The sequence below is a fragment of the Poromitra crassiceps genome, assembly GCF_964638095.1.
Source record: "Poromitra crassiceps genome assembly, chromosome: 6".
Lineage (NCBI taxonomy): Eukaryota > Metazoa > Chordata > Actinopteri > Beryciformes > Melamphaidae > Poromitra > Poromitra crassiceps.
The window spans coordinates 19,794,953-19,812,904 of NC_139627.1; the positions used below are offsets into that span (position 1 = coordinate 19,794,953).

General features: G+C 42.9%; 1 protein-coding gene across 1 annotated transcript; it reads right to left on the bottom strand.

Moving 5' to 3' along the window:
• Positions 1-258: 258 nt before the first annotated feature.
• On the bottom strand, positions 259-14,310 carry ska3 (spindle and kinetochore associated complex subunit 3; the record flags this gene model as incomplete). The annotated part of the gene is made up of 10 exons (XM_083638143.1): positions 259-1,765; positions 4,421-4,551; positions 4,944-5,008; positions 5,176-5,358; positions 7,144-7,350; positions 9,180-9,367; positions 10,149-10,529; positions 11,430-11,601; positions 14,046-14,107; positions 14,190-14,310. The coding sequence occupies 10 exons, from the start codon at positions 14,308-14,310 to the stop codon at positions 1,602-1,604; spliced, it is 1,674 nt and encodes a 557-aa protein (XP_083494269.1). The 3' UTR covers positions 259-1,601.
• Between the last annotated feature and the right edge of the window lie 3,642 nt (positions 14,311-17,952).

The window sequence follows — 17,952 nt, forward strand, 5'->3', positions numbered from 1 at the left end:
TCTTGTTGCAACTAAAACCTTAACACTACTAAACACCTCTGCCTTATGGAAAGTAATGGAATATTACATCAGGCCCATGAAGCAAAAGCCTTTGCTGTGTTTTTGTCATTCATGCTGTAAACTAAGTTCAAATTGTTTTTGAGTTTGTGTGTTTGTTCCGTTTATTTTGAGATCTAAGGTTTTACATTACTTAAATTACTTCCATTACATTTTACATTACTTAAATGTCCAGTGAATTAAGATCAGTCTTGAGAGAGCTCAAATCAACAATGTGGTGCTTTTATTATATACAGGACAGTTTACATACAAAGTACAGTATAACGCTATAAACATACAAATTATTGACTAGTCATGCATTAGAACTATTTACAATTGTCTGAGACAGCGGTTCTCAATCCTGTGTGTTTTGAATAGTGAACAGTTCAACCAAATAATAATTTCCCATTTCCAGGTAGTTTATTTTAATGAATGATCAGATAAGGCCTAATCTCTCAAGACAGATTTTCCATTTGCATGAAAATCTGTCCGCATGGCCCAAGAAAATCTGGAGAATAGCGTGAGCGCTGTGTAAAACCACTGCCATAAATTATCTCATGAGCCACAGATTGAGAGCCACTGGTCTAACATACAGAAGTCTTCAGACCTACATTTGGATAACTCAGTGTAAAGTTGATTAGTCGCAAGTTTCTCTCAAGTGATGTTCTAAATCAGGGGTGGCCAAACGATGGCCCGTTGCCCATTTTTAAGTGCCCCTGTTTTTTTTATTATGTACATAACCATACTGCATTTTGCTGATTTTATCGCTGTCTTAACCTCTTGCCGCAGAAACCAATAGTTGACCATTTCTGGATTTTAATAGCCAATATCTACAGATTGACAGGTTGCATCATAAGGTGGACACTTGGACCTTGAACTGTATTCACTGAGAGTTGTCGAGGAATGTTGGAGACACTGCCTTCTGTTCTTTCTTTTTTACCCAGGCTTTTATTTTTGCATTGTTTTTAACATTTTTTATACTGAATTTTGGTGAAATTATCTCTTAACCTTTTGGCATAGAAACCATACTTTAAAAGAAAGAAAAAAGATACAGAAATACCCATTGTAATAGGTGAGCACATCAATACACTACTGTCATTTCAACATTAAACTCTTAGTGTCATATAGTTTTCTTGATATAAATTGTATTTTTGATGCTACAGGGGTTTTCTGGTCTGAAAACGGTTTTTCTTTCTGTGTGCCTGGTTGAAAGCTTAATATTGTTTGGCCCACGACTCCTTATGTTTTTCGGTATGTATACAACCAAAAAAGTTTGGCCACCCCTGTTCTAAATCAACGGAAGCCAGAGTGATGGCTGATGGAGTTGTAGGCCCAAGTCATTTTATTCTTCTGTTTTACACAAAAATGTAAGCTACAAGGAACTTTTAAATGGTTATGAAACGGTATTTAACACTGATGCCTCACATCTTATCTACATCAGCAAAACATTGGCAGTATAATACCCACCAACCCACACCAAGGCCTCGGTGAAACGAGAGGAGGAAAACAAACAGAAAAAGTACGAACAGGTTGTTGTGAGACTAGGTTTGTGTTCAGCTGCCAGGTCATGTTGAGCTGTGAGAGATCAGTTTGTAAATGCCGCTGTTGCCCTGGCCGCGGACGTGCTCCAGCCTCTTCAGCTCTGACAGACACAGGCAGTATAATGGAGCCGTGGCTCCCACGCCCAAGATCCTCTTCAGCTCCTCCATCACAAACTCCACCTGTTGTCCTGCAGGGGGCACCGCACAACAGCAGAGACGAGACATCAGACAGCTGCTGAGCCCAGAAACCGCTCCGACACAAGCCCAACACTTAAGACTGTCCATTTTAACCTTTTTGTTTCTAATTCAAACTAAATATGTTTAACCTCTCCTCATCTCCTTCCCCCCCTAGTACTTATCTCTCATTAGGGCCACATGAATATTATCAGTGCTCTGTGACTATCTTAGCTGCTTACAGTATAATGTCAGTGATTTAGGAATTGAATATTGAATCTTAATCTCTGTGTATGTGTAAGAGTATCCGGCAAATGCCCAATAATGTAACAGTGCTGCTCTATACTGTTAACACAGTGGTTCTTCACCTTTTTCATATCAAGAAGCACCCCCTAATTTAGTCCTCATTAGGGCCACAAACCCCCCATTTGATTTTTCTTCTTCTCTCAAACCCAAATCAGAGAATATTTTTATTGTTGGAATGTCATGACTACAGTATCTGTATTGTAGGTAGAGATAATTAAATGATTTTCAAAACAGTCATTCTTCTACATTCTATAATTGTGTTAACGGTTTGTAAATTAAGTAATGTTGCAGTTTAACAGTTCATCAGTTTTTTGGGGACCCCCTGGAGGTCCCCAGACCCCGCGTTGGGAACCATAACATGCAGTTTGTAGAAAAACTACAACATAGCTAAATGAGAGATGCTAAGTCCAGAGCGTTCTGCTGCCATCGCACTGTGGCCGTTGGTTGCTGTAAACCAACTCCCAAGGTGAAATGACTGTGCCACTTGAGCTGGATCTTTTACCAGCAGCGGGTCAGATAATACTCTCTATATTCCACTTTTGCGTCACGTGCCGGCGGGAGAGTGTGAAGGTTAGAGGTTCGAGCCAGATTGAGGGCAAGAGCTGCATGTTACATGGCTGCCAGCTATGTCATGATGACAATACATATATTTATATAGCGCCATTCATACATAAGTGTGCAGTGCCTTACATACAAATTGATGTAATTAATTGATTAAAAACAGAATAAAAAATAAAATGATGAACTCATAAAATTACAAGCAAACAACAAAACAAGGCTAAATAACACTAAAAGGTAAAGGCATTGTTAATTAAAAGCTAAGTTATAGGTTTTGAGCTCGCCTGTGTGTGGTGGGTGCTGACTAGGGCTGTGCAATAAAATCGATACGTAATGTATCGCAACATTTTTTTCCGCAATACTGTATCGATAAGTATCGTGATATATCGCCATATCGATTTTTTACACAGCCGTGTGTTCAGTGACACAATAAGAATACTTTTTATTTCAGTGCGTTCAGTAACACACTCAACACTCGGTAGTTTTGACTCAATTTGTCCACTAAGTTATCAATATAAACGTGATGTACATATTATTAGACTACCTGGGTGGTACAGCAAATTTAATTTTCAGTAAATTATGTATTGCAATATGTACTGTATCGCAATGTATCGTGATACAATCGTATCGTGACCCATGTATCGTGATACATATTGTATCGTGAGGTCCTTGCCAATACCCAGCCCTAGTGCCGACTGGTTGGTTACAGTAGCGCTTGTTGACCCAGATTGTGTTTGAACTCACAGTCATATCAGTCACAGTTTATAGGGGTGAGTGTGATATGGCTGATACCATGTAATATAGCCTCTTGGTGTAAATTAATAGTCCTGCTTCGTCACTTGATCCTTTTCAGGTAATGAACTGGATGAGATAATGTGTCAACTTTCTTGGTTGATGGCTGGTGAGCCCAGGGCTTACAGACTGAGCCAGGCTGTGTGAGCACAGAACATCCAGTGCTAATGGCAGCTTTTTGCATCATTAAAAAATAGACGTCAGTAGAAATGATTGATGCACTGATCACTGATGCAGTGGACTCAGAGTCCTGTGCACATCTTCAGGACTCTGAGTCCACTGATCACTGATGCAGTTCTTGGACTTGAGCATCCATGCATTCGGACTTGGAAGTTGGTGACGAGGACTCAAACACTTATTTTTGTTCGTTTTTTTTTAATAATAGGGCCTAATAATTTGGCATAAGATATTGATAGCTATATGAATATTGTGGCATTATTCAATTTTGTGCAAGGGCAGGGATGTTTTACTATCAACCACAGGGAGGGAAAACAACACCACCACCACATGATTATCAGGCACTCGCACTGATGCAACCCCGTGAAATTATTACTTGCACCCTCAAGAAAAAAGGTTGCATATGCCACCATTTTGGTTGTAGTCTGAAACCCTGCTAATGGCGTGTCCATGTCAATTTTGGAACTACAATTAATGAGCTGGGAACTCTACGGGAAAAAGTACTAAATATAAAAATGATCCGCTTATCCTCACACTAATACAATCAGCTGTACTTCAAACGAATTTGTCCTCACAGGCATAACAGGTCAAGAGTCTAGATCTGCTTGTAAAACGTTTTTGAATATGCCATAACTATAAATTTAGCCACTCAAACTAAATGAAATTGTATCAATGTGTTCAGTCAACATCTTTGATCATGTGCAGTATTGTGTGATGTATTCCTATAATAGTTCCCCTTTAATGCCTCGATTAGATTCAGTCTCTACTCCAGCCACCCACTCTAAAACTGTGTATAGCGCCACCTGCTGTACTGAGTGGAGAGACGTGTGACTGACTGTGATCACGGTTTGCTGCGGCGCTGTTGATCTTGTGGACGGCCTGGTTGAGGCTGAACAGAGTCATCCGTCTCAGGTAGCTGGGTAAACTCTGGAACTCAGTCTCTGACACCACAGACACACTGACGGCTCTGAGAGGGACAGGAGAGGACAAGTTACAACTCCAACCTGGAGAAGAACTTGATGCAGGAATGCAGTGAGACACACATGCAAAGCCACCTCAATCTTTTTCTAAATCATGCAGCAGGTGGAGAGAAGCGCAAACTGGGTGCAGAATGACTTTATTTTGGCAGCCATTTTCATACCATCTCCATGAGATCCCATACAAAGTCTAGCTAAGTCTGATCTCAGTAGCCATTGAGACCGGAAGAGTTTCAATATAATTACATGTCAAACTGAGCTTTTGTCAACACTCTTGGTGAAGCTATTGCTGCTCCAATGCTGTGTGTGTAAAGCATTTCTGCAAAGTAGATGAATGAGCAGTTCCACAGAGGTAAGCTGTCTTTTCACTGGTTGGGTTTACCTGTTTTCTTTCCCTGCAGGTCTGGGATGTGGGGACACGACTGCCACAGACTTCTGGGGCACAAGCTACAAAACAAAAGTGAAAAAGCACATAAGATGCAGAGCGGGAATATAGTCTCCTCTTCCCCCTATGTTGATTTGATTGCTGCAGAATGGACACATCTGCTGTTACAGAGATTTGAACCTGATTCTGACGTCTTGTGTTCTCATTATAAGTTGACCAACAGACTTACTTTACAGATGTCCAGTGTCAGGGAGCTGAGGTCTGGCATCTCCGGGGTGGTGGGCACCTCTCGGTAGCGCCCTCTGACCCGGGGTGTCGCCAGGCTGAACTCCTGGGTGGGACTGTCCAGCTCCAGCCTGGGGTCACGACGCTCCTCAGCCTCGCCCGGCTGCTCCGTCACTCCTGCACTCCTCTACAGGAAGAAATAAATGGAAATATTCAATAGACTGCATTATTCTGCAACGGAATTGTCTTGAAAAAACATGTGTCTATCCTGTATCACCCATTCTCTACTTTCTTATAGTCTAAATAAACAACAACAAAAACGTGTCTCTCTCCTGTATCTATCAGCCCTTCTCTACCTTCTTATGGTCTAAAAATAAACAACAAAAATGCAGAGTCCACAACCCACTCTCCTGAGTGAAGTGTCAGACTGTTTAGTCAGGTGGATGTTGATGATGTTTATACATAGTTGAAGCCATTCTTTGCAGCATACAGTAACAGTTAACACGTTCACTGCCATTGACCAGATATCTCGGCTTACAAAATCCAACGGTTGACTGCCAATGACGAGATATCTCGGCTTAAAAAAAAAAAAAAAAAATTTGACGGTGAGACGTGGATCCAACCCTTTTACGTCTCCTATACAAATATTGGAGGTATTGAATGTGTATAATCTATTTTACCGACCCACTGAGTGGCGACATGTCTCTCCAGAGTAGAAAGAGGCGAGCCAAAACTGCAGGGAAAAGCGCGAGGAAGCTGTTCTCATACTGTAAAATGGATGGCGAAAACGCTTTCGCTTTCGCACTGACGCACAGCGGTGGCAATGGTGGGGGGTTCCAAGAATAGACTGGGTGCACACTTTGAAACACGCAGCATAAATAAGCGCAGAATCGCAAGAGCTTCATCAGAGCTCTCAACCGAAACGCCAAGAAACGAGCGAGCCCCATCCAGCGAGCCCCATCCAGACTGCCAGGCAGCAGCCAGGCAGCAGCAACTCGTTTGTGACAGACCCGCTGCAGAGCCAAGGAGGGCGGAGGAGAACGCCCACGGAGGGAGGAGTTTGAAGCAGAGGGGGGTTTCCTGCTGTTATGGAGGAAATTACTGTTCAAAACTATTGTTTAGATGTCTGACGTCTTACTGATGCCAAAAATGAATGGTTAAAGTGACTGTTCTATCGAATTTCACAAAAAGCCGTTTATCTCAGAATAAATTTTCAGACGCTGAAACCATGCTGTATTCAACTGCTAATGCTTACATAACTACTAACTCTACAAACTAACTCTTTTAGACAGAGAAAGCACACATTCTATTAGTTATTTTGAGATATTGTGTGTTCACAAAATCCTAACAGAAACGAATCCTCGGCTCTTGAAAGATGAGCCAGAATCCTCAAAAAAAAACCTTGGCAGAAGCTAACTACAGTATTGAAAAACAGCTGGCAGTGAATGTGTTAAGAGTAAAAATTGGGACAATGAACTGAAGTCAGTCTTTGTTTCAACTCTGATCCTTTTTACAAATCACACTTAACCACAGTTGAGCTGGTGACTGACACAACCATTACTGCCACTCAATTGCAGTCAATTTTGGCAAAGACTGGTGGTCTTGTAAGTCCTCCAATGCAAATGTGTTTCCAGTAATGCTACACATAGGAATGAATCATTAACACTTAGAAAAGCAATCCCTAACTCAGAGATTCTGCTAGGCTAAATTCAAGCATTTTTAATGACCTCTTTATAAATCCAAACACTTTCAAGTGCCTGATTGTTCTTTTTTTAAGCACTTTCAAGCACTTTCTCCAGACCTGTGGCTACCCTGCAAACCTTTTGTGCAATTTCCAAACTTTAAGAGCTGGAAAAGACCAAATTATTTTACCATACATTTCCAAACTTTCCAGGTTTGTGGGAAACTCTGATAAAGACCGGAGATTTTTGGGATAGTGTGTGAAAAAGCGAGTTTCCTGCCTCCGTCTTACATTTTGCAGAGAGATTCCCAGAATCGACTCCAGCCTCGGCATCGGCGGCATCTGTAGGTCGTCAGCGTCGCCAAACGTAATCTCGGGAACATTGTATTCACACATCCGCTGGAAGCCGGCTGCTCCGGTACAGCCAGGCGACGGGAGGTGGAGGGTGGGGTTTTCATCGCCGGCCTGCGTGTCGGTGGGCTCAAACTCTTTTGCACCCTGCGAGCAAAAAGCAAATCAGTCTTAGACGTAATCAATCCTCTGTCTTAAGATATGTCTTTGTGACTTATTTATTTGGCCCAGGTTCTTTATGACCAAATCCACCGCCCCCCCCCCCAATATATTTCCATAACATAATACAACAATGGATAGAAAACATTACATAACTAATACATAAACCAAAACAAGAAGAAAAAAATTTATATGACAGGAGAGACAAATAAAAAATAAAATAAAAGACCAAATTAAATAAAATTGTTATATAGTGTACAGTGTACATACAATTCAGCGGTGTTGAAGTGTTCAGGTGTCTATTGTTCACAGGCTTAAGTGTCAGCATCAAACTAAAGGGCTTGAAAGCCTACATCACAGTTTCAAAGCCTTGTATGGTGGTTACAACTTATCTCGTATGGGGTCTTAATGGGCACCAGGCCCTGTGATAAGGTTAATATTGTTTCCCCACTTAGCATGGTACAGGTCTAACCGGTTTACCATCCTATATGTCAACTCTTCATATGCTGCCACTGTGCTGCTTAACTGACTGAAATGTAAGCTGTCCACCGCTTTCCATTCTAACAAGGATCTGTGGGCCCAGCATGGTGGCTGTGAGGATCCAGCTTATCTGTGGTAACAACAGCATCCCTCTGATGGCTGTGAGGATCCACCTTATCTGTGGTAACAGCATCCCTCTGATGGCTGTGAGGATGCAGCTCATCTGTGGTAAGAGCATCCCTCTGATGGCTGTGAGGATGCAGCTCATCTGTGGTAAGAGCATCCCTCTGATGGCTGTGAGGATGCAGCTCATCTGTGGTAAGAGCATCCCTCTGATGGCTGTGAGGATGCAGCTCATCTGTGGTAACAGCATCCCTCTGATGGCTGTGAGGATCCACCTTATCTGTGGTAACAGCATCCCTCTGAAGGCTGTGAGGATGCAGCTCATCTGTGGTAAGAGCATCCCTCTGATGGCTGTGAGGATCCACCTTATCTGTGGTAACAGCATCCCTCTGATGGCTGTGAGGATGCAGCTCATCTGTGGTAAGAGCATCCCTCTGATGGCTGTGAGGATGCAGCTCATCTGTGGTAAGAGCATCCCTCTGATGGCTGTGAGGATCCACCTTATCTGTGGTAACAGCATCCCTCTGAAGGCTGTGAGGATGCAGCTCATCTGTGGTAAGAGCATCCCTCTGAAGGCTGTGAGGATCCAGCTCATCTGTGGTAAGAGCATCCCTCTGATGGCTGTGAGGATCCACCTTATCTGTGGTAACAGCATCCCTCTGATGGCTGTGAGGATCCACCTTATCTGTGGTAACAGCATCCCTCTGATGGCTGTGAGGATCCAGCTCATCTGTGGTAAGAGCATCCCTCTGATGGCTGTGAGGATGCAGCTCATCTGTGGTAACAGCATCCCTCTGATGGCTGTGAGGATCCAGCTCATCTGTGGTAACAGCATCCCTCTGATGGCTGTGAGGATCCACCTTATCTGTGGTAACAGCATCCCTCTTAGAGGGGCAGAGTCCCCTAGGAAATATAGGCTAGGTAAAAATAGCATGTCCGGACCCATTACCAGTTTGATATTTTCTTTTGCTGTCCATTACCCAGGGTTTCTATTCTTGTGGGGACATTTGGACGCCACAATGCACTAAAATCAATTACAAATTTCTTTCCCCCTCTTCTTCCAATTTTTATTTTCTCCTCTCACTCTCTCTTTCCCCCCCTTTCTCTCTTGTTTTTCTTTCACTCCCTCCATCTCAAACAGACACACGTTTGTTGTGGGGACATTTGGTACAAGGTATGAAAGCCATAAATATCTCTCTCTCTCTTTCTCTCACCTTCCTGGTGCTCATCAGTTTGTTCACGAACAGTGAGTCAAAAGCTGGGAGCTTGGGGGAGGCAGGCACATCGCCGGGGGATTCTGGGTGGCCGTGGCCCGATGCAGGCGGAGAGGAGCGGGCACTCGGCTTGGTGATCTTTAGCCCCGGGGTACAAAACAGCGGCACCTCAGGAGACACCATGTCTGCTGAGGGAAACAGAGACAGTACAGCACTGTAGCTAGAGAGGGAGAAAAGCAGGTTTCCATACCATTAAATCAGGGGTGCCCACACTTTTTCAGCTTGGGAGCTACTTTTAAAATGACCAAGTCAAAGTGATCTACCAAACATATTTATTTATATATATATATACACTGAGTATACAGTGGAAAACAGTGGAAAAACAGTGGAGAAACAGTGGAAACAGTGGAAAAACAGTGGAAACAGTGGAAAAACTGTGGAAACAGTGGAAAAACAGTAAAAAAAAATATATATATATATATTTTTTTTTTTTTTCTTCCTCAATGCCATGCGATCGACCACACTACCTTCGCGATCGACCGGTCGATCGCGATCGACGTATTGGGCACCCCTGCATTAAATGGTATGGAAACCTGCTTTTCTCCCTGAATGATTTCTCTACAAAAAAAATCCTTCCACGACATGGATGTTGATGTTTTGGAAAAATGCAACGTTATTCGTAGGATTAGCAGTATTTCATATTTATTCATATATCAAGCCGCACTCCTTTTCCTAAAAAGCATAAACTATTATTAGTATTAAAATCATTCCTTCATATTACTGTCTATATAATATTTTATAGACATTTGGGTAATGCCTTGTCTTAGTGTTTATTTTATTCAAATTTTAATTTATTTAATTTATTTTGATCATTTATTGTATTCCATTTCATTGTATTCCTTCCTTCTTTTAGATGGTGTGCTTTTCTATTTTTAAATGATAAGGCTGGTTTTTTTATGCATTGCTTACCGTCAACAAATCCTCTGTGAACCTTGGCGTGCGTCTTCTCTGCGTTCTGGCGGTGCAGGTCCATGCTGAAGTCGTCGCTGAAGGACGTGGTGTGCTCGGTGATGCCGAAGTGGGGCACCTGTGGGTCGTCCGCCTCCTCCATGCGTAGCGTGCACCTGGGCGTGAGCTGAGGCGGACTCATCTTGGGCATGGGCGGAGCCTCGGGGCACTCCGCCCCACCCAGCAGCCGCATCAGCGTCATCTCCGACAGGCCGTAGTCGGACAGGAGTGGCGTCCGCAGTGGGTCGGCAGGAGGGGGGTCGTTTCCGGCCTCACCCTGCTGCCCCTCCTCTCCCCCCGCTGGCCTGGCTTCATCCCCCTCCTCTGCTGCATCTGTGGCCTCTGTGTGAATGAATTAAAGTCAGCTCATGTCTTGGTTTATCTGCAGTCAAAAGGTTTAATTTCAGGACATGCTGCATTTTTGTTGTTGATTCATCTATAGTGTAAGATGGCATTTCAAAAATAAAATAAAATCTGTTAAAAAAAATCTGTTGAATCACTCAAAGGTATGTCCTTATACATATAAATAACAAAACAACAAAACAAAACAACATCCTTGTCGTCATGGAGAAGGAGCAGTAGTTGCTATATTCAAGCTCCTTTTTTTATACTGGGTCCTTGCTGTGGAACAGCCTTCTCCTAGGTATCAAGCTGTCAGAGTCTAGAGGTGTTTAGAAGGCAGGTCCGGGATCATCTTTGGAGTAAAGTGGCCAGCGAGAGGACAGGTTTTGCCGCCAGCAAAACAGTGTTTTTAATTCGTGATATTATTGTTTTTGTTCTTGGACTTGGTTCTCTGAAATTGTTGCTGATTTTCATGTTTTTGTTTTGTTTTTTGTTTTAATGATTTTAGGTGTCTGGTTACGGATAAGAAATGGTATATATTGATTAGAAATTGTATATTGATATGACTGACTTTTTACATGTTATGTGTTGTGCCTTCTGTCCTACAACAGCAGGGACCATGTTGGAAATAAGTGTTCTCACTTTAACATGTTATCCTTTGGAATTTTCTTGTAAATTGTCTTCTCTTTATCCATAAATAAAAATCAATCAATCAATCAATCAAGAGGTTTAGAGTCTCTGCCTGATCATATGGAAGAGTAGAATACCGGTACTCATAAATACATCTTCAGAGATGTCTAACAATCTGAAATCTAGAAATAGATAGATCAATAGATAATAACCGTTTTTAAGTCCATACTGTCTGTCTTTCCCCCATACTCAGCTCCTGTCATGACTTACTGGTTGGTCTGTGGGTGTCTTGGGGAGCCTGGTATCCATATTGCTGCCAGCGTCCACTCAGCCTCTGGATGTCCCCAGTGAACCTCTGCTTCATCACCATGCAGGCCTTTATGAAGCTGTCCACCTCGTCCTCCTTCGCAGTCTGCTGGCCCAGCTGATCTTGGACCTGCTCCTACAGGAAAACAAAACTGTCGATCAACCACTTCCCTTTCAGATGTAAAAATGGATGTCGGAGAGGTAAACACACGTAAACTGGTTGGAAATGTGTTGTTGAGTTTGTTTCAAGTTTCATTTATTAAAGTTCGACTGGGCAGGATGCAACAGCATAAAAAACTGTTTTTAAACAGTGAATCCTGCTGAAATGTATCAAACATTACAGCAGCAGCATCATAAGCTGTGAATTTAACAGCATAAACCCTCAAATAAGTAGGTCATTTAAATAAGCTAAATGTGCTACTAATTCACTTATCAAACAGTTTAAGTGCACAAGGAAGAAAAGATAGTTCATGTCTTTTGGTTCTGCTCGTGAGCACGACATATTCCCTGCGCTGATGAAGAGAGTAAGTGGATGCTGAGGCTGGATGGAGGAAACATGCAGGGGGAGGAGCTATCCTTGAGTATGTTGGTTGATTGATTGATTGATTGATTGATGTAAGTGTCATGCTGCTGCACTCATTGTGCCCAACCCTCATGGGTTTCCAAGACACACATAAAATACAACAATACAACATCGCTACAATGGTACATTTAAAGTAACACAAGTCTCAAGTCAGCGTACTGCTCAGACAGCAATACAGAACAATACATCACCACTTACACTTAATACTACTGCCTGACTGACAAATAAAATTTGCTGTGAGGAAGGTTCCTTTAAAACACAACTCAGGTTTCTCTCAATCGTCCAACTCAAGAAAGTCAACATAATAAATAGAGGACATTTGACTAAAGAGTACGCCCCTTGCGTCATCATAAGCAGTACAATAGAACAAGAAATAAATGTTGGTGAGGGTACGCACTACGCAGGCAGGGTGTCATCACACCTTCCACTCAAAGATGGTAGAGAGGAAGATGGAATGCCTATGACCCTGCAGCATCATTTCTGTACTGTCTCCAGCTCCTCAGAGAGGCCTTTTGTCAGCCCGCCCCAGACTGGGCTAGGCATACTCAAGGATTGGTCAGATGAAAGTCAAGTATATTTGTTTTAAAACTTCACATGGTAGTCGACCAGCTCTTTTGGCAACACTGAGGCAATGGATAGGGAGGGGCATTTTAAGTCCTTTCAATATTCGAGTACTCTCATTACATTAGCTTATTAACATAATCAATAATAATAGCGTCCTTTTTGCATATACGGGGAAACAAGTGGAACCAAAGTTTGGCTACATTAAGGTATCGTAGGCTATAGGCCTGTAAGAATATCTAAATATTATGGCAATGATAGAGCAGGGGTAATCTGCTGTGTAGGGTCTGTTCACACCTATGGTTCACACATAGGCCTGCATTATGGAGAAGCATGTGTTTGTCTCATTTGCATCTGGGATTTCCCCCTGCATTGTTAAAGTGTGAGTACGCAAATAGTAGAAACATTACTCTAATAGTAACATCATTATGAACGAGTACTTGAGACAACATTGAGTCATACGGATACGGCGGCACAGTGATCAAATCCAGCGCACCTGAGAAACAAAACATGATGAAATACTCAAACTCCCAAGGTTCCTGTCAGCACTGGGGCGCTTCTCCTCTCCTAAATTCATCACAGGCTGTGGAAAGACTGCTTTTAAATGGTTGTTTCATCGCAGGAATATCATTTTAACACCCCCGCCTAAACTACTGGCTTCCGTAGGGAGATTATTATATCTTCGGATCTGCGATCGGACGTCGGAGACAGGTAGGAGAGCATTTTAAACGCTCGACCCCCCAATTTCCTTATGGAATGCTGTGTGACGCTGATTCAGAGTGGATCACAGAGGAACAAATAGGGCTAGGGCATCCCATGACAAATCAGATGATATCTGAACTCCAAGCAGTTTAAAGGTGGATACTCCGCTGATGGGTTTTTTTTTGTCCAGAAATTGTTTGGGGCCGTGGACTGGGGATGTTGTCCTCTCTCCTGGCACTAATGTTTGGGGCGGGGGACAGGGGATGTTGTCCTCTCTCCTGGCACTAATTACCATATCCATGGTCCTAGCTTCATTCATTGCCAGTGAAAACTCCTGTACCCCATTCAGCCACAGAATCTATTTTTCTTATATTAAAAGTTTCCTGCAGGATGTAACGTTGAAGGTCAAGCCAAACTCCATTCAAAAATATGTCCGTTTAATGTTTCTTCGTTCGTTTATCGGCCTACATGCATAACCTCCGCTGGTAGAATGTAAGAGTTTATTAATATCTTTATTTTTGGATCTTATTGTAGATTCGGCACACCGACGCTCCACTAAGTTGCACTTCAAAAAGGTCTTTCGTTTAGTTTTTAACAGGTTAATGTTAGGTAAAGCAACGAGACATTGAAATGCAAGATTTTAAATGGAGTTTGGCGTGACCTTCTCGCCATAAAACATCGACACATAACGTTATCTGAGCTAACGTTGTCAAACGTTTCTCATGTCCGCTTACCTTGAGATCCCTGAGCTCAGCGTTCAGCTCGTGATATGCTCCCATAGCTCTCTTGGCGTTTTCTGTAGGAATAATAATAAAATCGTACGTAAATAAACGACGTTTGCATGTTGCGTGAAGTTTGATAAGCTAGCTGTCACTCACCGTCGTGGTCGTGGTCGTTTCTGTTCTGATAGGCCTGCTGGAGCTTGGCCGTGTCCGTCTCCAGCGTCACGGCCAGCGTCCTCAACTTGGTAAAGAACCGTGTCGTCGCCGTCGGGTCCATTTTCTAATATTAAATCGCAATAATAACTAATTCCTACACTTGTATAGACGGAGCGTTTGTTTTGGTGGTGATGTTTGGATTTTGGCGCCACTTCCGCGTTCAATCGGAAGCAGATCTCACTCGTGTGTTTTATGTTAGTTGGTGTTCTAAGCCGTGCTGCCACCTAGTGACAGTGGAGTGTATTACAGGAGACAGCACACACGCCACAGGAGCAGACAGTTGAGTGTGGATACAGTACTTCACAACAAATGAGGTTAAAATAATGATAATAACCTTTCTCATCATAGAAGAATAAAGCCAGCTACACATGTCTGCTGACTTGCAGCCTTTTTCCTATTATGGACTCAAGTTCAGAGGGAGCTGGAGGTGGAGACATCTTATCAGATGCACTGATTATTGTGGAGAGTGTATAAATATTGGAGAAACAGTGAAGGTCACCACCACCAACCTGGACAAAGAGCAGCTGAGGTGACTCTCTCCACAGCCACCAACATTACTCAGGTAACAGATCTGTAGACAAGAAATAAACAAATTCACACCAATTTCTATTATTTGGACACCAGTTCTCAGGTGTTTGTGGTAACCTGCTGCCTCGCTTCTCACCTCCAGCCATGGCGATGTTTGGAAAGGTTCTGGAGCCGGTGGGCTACATGCAGACCATGAGGTGAGGGTTTTCTGTCACTTTAATCTCACTTAAAACATTAATCGTGATTGGTGATGGATTTAATCCAAAATACCTCATGACTGCACAGCTGTATCCCCGCTGGCCATAGTGGGAAATTTGACCTCTAAAACTGGCAGCGTTGGTGGTTTCTGTTGAGCAAGAGGATGTAACGTTTTCCTTTTAGTCTGTTAGGTTCCTGTATTTGTTTTTATTGTGGTCTGATTTTTTTATTTTATTATCAGTGCTGCTGATGATTTTGGGCATGGAGTTCCTTTTAATCTCAACGGGACTTCCTGCTTAAATAAACATTAAAAAAATAAAAAGAAACAAAAATAGACTTGTTTTTATGTATGTTCCAATCCACACACTGTGTGTGTGTGTGTGTGTGTGTGTGTGTGTGTGTGTGTGTGTGTGTGTGTGTGTGTGTGTGTGTGTGTGTGTGTGTGTGTGTGTGTGTGTGTCTGTCAGGGTGTTGGTGCAGGGGATCTGCTCGTACCTGGGTGGCAGCAGCACAGCAGAGGAGGCAGACCAGGCCAGGAAGAGCCTGGACTCCATGGACCAGGAGCTGAGAGCATCAGGCTGTGGCCTGCTCACCGATCCCGACGTCCACCAGCTGGAGGACGACCTCGCCACTGTCTACTACCAGCTGGGCACTGCCGTGAGAGTGGGCAACTCCACCAAGTTGCACATATTACACACCTATTGCACAAAGTCCATTAATTGAGTGCATCTGTCTGCACTACATTACCAGCTGTAACTGTGTGTAGCTGGTATTGTTTTCACCTTGTGTGTGTGTGTGTGTGTGTGTGTGTGTGTGTGTGTGTGTGTGTGTGTGTGTGTGTGTGTGTGTGTGTGTGTGTGTGTGTGTGTGTGTGTGTGTGTGTGTGTGTGTGTGTTGTCACACACACACACACACACACACACACACACAACATGTGGTCCTGGAGACACCTATTCTAGCGGGTACTGCCACAGAAATGGTTTGGAGTACTTTTCCAGGTGTTTATATCTGTGGACAGATTTGGATAACAAAAGTGTCACAATCGTGCAAGATGCAGTCATGAAACATTATAGGCGTGTAGTTCACATCACAATGAAGGTGGAGTTGGGAGATGGGTGTGGTCCGAGCAAGGTGGCCGGAAGTGGGTAGGAAGCAGGGAAGGGGCCATTGGTGCCACCCCCCCACACACACTTTACGCCCCGGCCCACATTCAGTGAAGTCGCGGCCATGCGTCATGGCTGGTGTGATCACATGGCAAGGTGGTCTCTATAGTTTCTATTGATTATACTAGAAATTCTAGGGTGGAGACTCTGGAGAGTGTCTGTGACACCACAGTTGAGCAATTGTGCGTCACTTTCGTGACTGACAGGCACCCAGACATTGCCCACTTAGCCAATTTTAACTAAGAAGAAGATGACCTTTGTATTAGCTTTCCTGTACCTATTCTTTGCACCGTTCCACATTAGTGTATCTGAATTTCACTGAGCACCAAGTCAATTGTGAAAAGTAATCGACTATCATTTTGGTAATCGATTCATGTTAAGAAATGTTCAAATTTGCTGCTTTTGTCTGTTATCTTCTTTTTTGGGCTGCTGCTCGGACTGAGTAAGACATTTTAAGAATGATGTTGGGCTCAGGAAACTTGTGAAGGACATCTGTCATTGTTTTTAAGACATTTTATAGACCTAATGATTAATCAATAATGAAAATAATCCTTAGTTGGAGTCCTAGTGAAAACTATAAAATGGTAATATCAACGACAGTATTTCACCCAGCTGCTCAGTTGTGTTGAAGGTCTTACAGAGGGAGGAGTCGTCCTTCAGCTCCGACAGCTCACATCCACTTTCAGCCAAACCTCCATTCGGAGAAGATCATCCCCAAAATGTCAACTTCTCACAACCTCAGAAAAACAGTTGATCTCAGCTTTTCTACCATGAATTTTTGGAATTTCTGGTGTTTTGAGAGATTCATAAACCCAGCAGGCAACATTGGAGTTGAGTTTTTCACATAACAACAGCGATATATGCATGTGTACCATGTGTAGTTTCTTTGTGTTTGAAGGTATTTGGATTATTGTCACTCATCTTAACACAGAATACTGTGAACTCTGGGTGTGGCTTGTGACTATTGACATATATTTTTGCATATTCAGGTTGCAGTAGCAGTGGTTAACCTTTAGAGGGCAGTCTACTCTGTACAGTTAGATTAATCTGCAGGTGGTTTATAGGGTTTCACCCACCATTTGGGTTGGGTTCATATCAAATCCACCAATTTGGCCTTCAGCTGTCTGAGGTGAAATCGCCCTTCAACAGACCAGAGATCAGTTTTATGAACAAAAGTCAAAGGATTCGGCAGCACTGACAGAGTTAAAGAGGTGTATCTACTGTGAAGGGTGAATTAACTCAAGTTAATTAGGGCCCCAGCACTGGAACACCTAAATGGACTGGAAGTTGGAAACCCTAATTAATGTTTTGGTGCACCTGTGTTACTTCCTGCCTTTTAGACACAAAATGGCTGCTGTGAAAAAGGCTATTGTAGCCTATTTGTCACCAAGCTCTTTTATTTGTCTGTGTGTATATCTGCAGCAGGAATAAGAAGGGAATGTGAGTGAATGCTGGGGGGGGAATCTGAAAAAAAAAAGGACTGGAAAATTCACAACATGATTAAGAGCAAGATAAGAGGTTAAAAAAAAGCCAAATGCAGTAGGTTACATTTCCCCTGTGGCTGGTGAGTGTTTCTACTCCAATACCAACCCATCATTTGACGTTGTTACAATGACGATGAGGAAGGACGGAGACTCTGCCAGGTCTTACATTCCTGGAGAGTCACACTTCTTCTGGTTTCAAACTGGAATCAGAATCAATTCCCCCCAAGTACAATAAATGAGTTGGTTTCATAAATGGGAAAAGTAGCACCTCATTTGCTGCAAATGGGAGTGATGTCTCTAAGAACAAGTGCAAACCTTTAAGCCCATGGC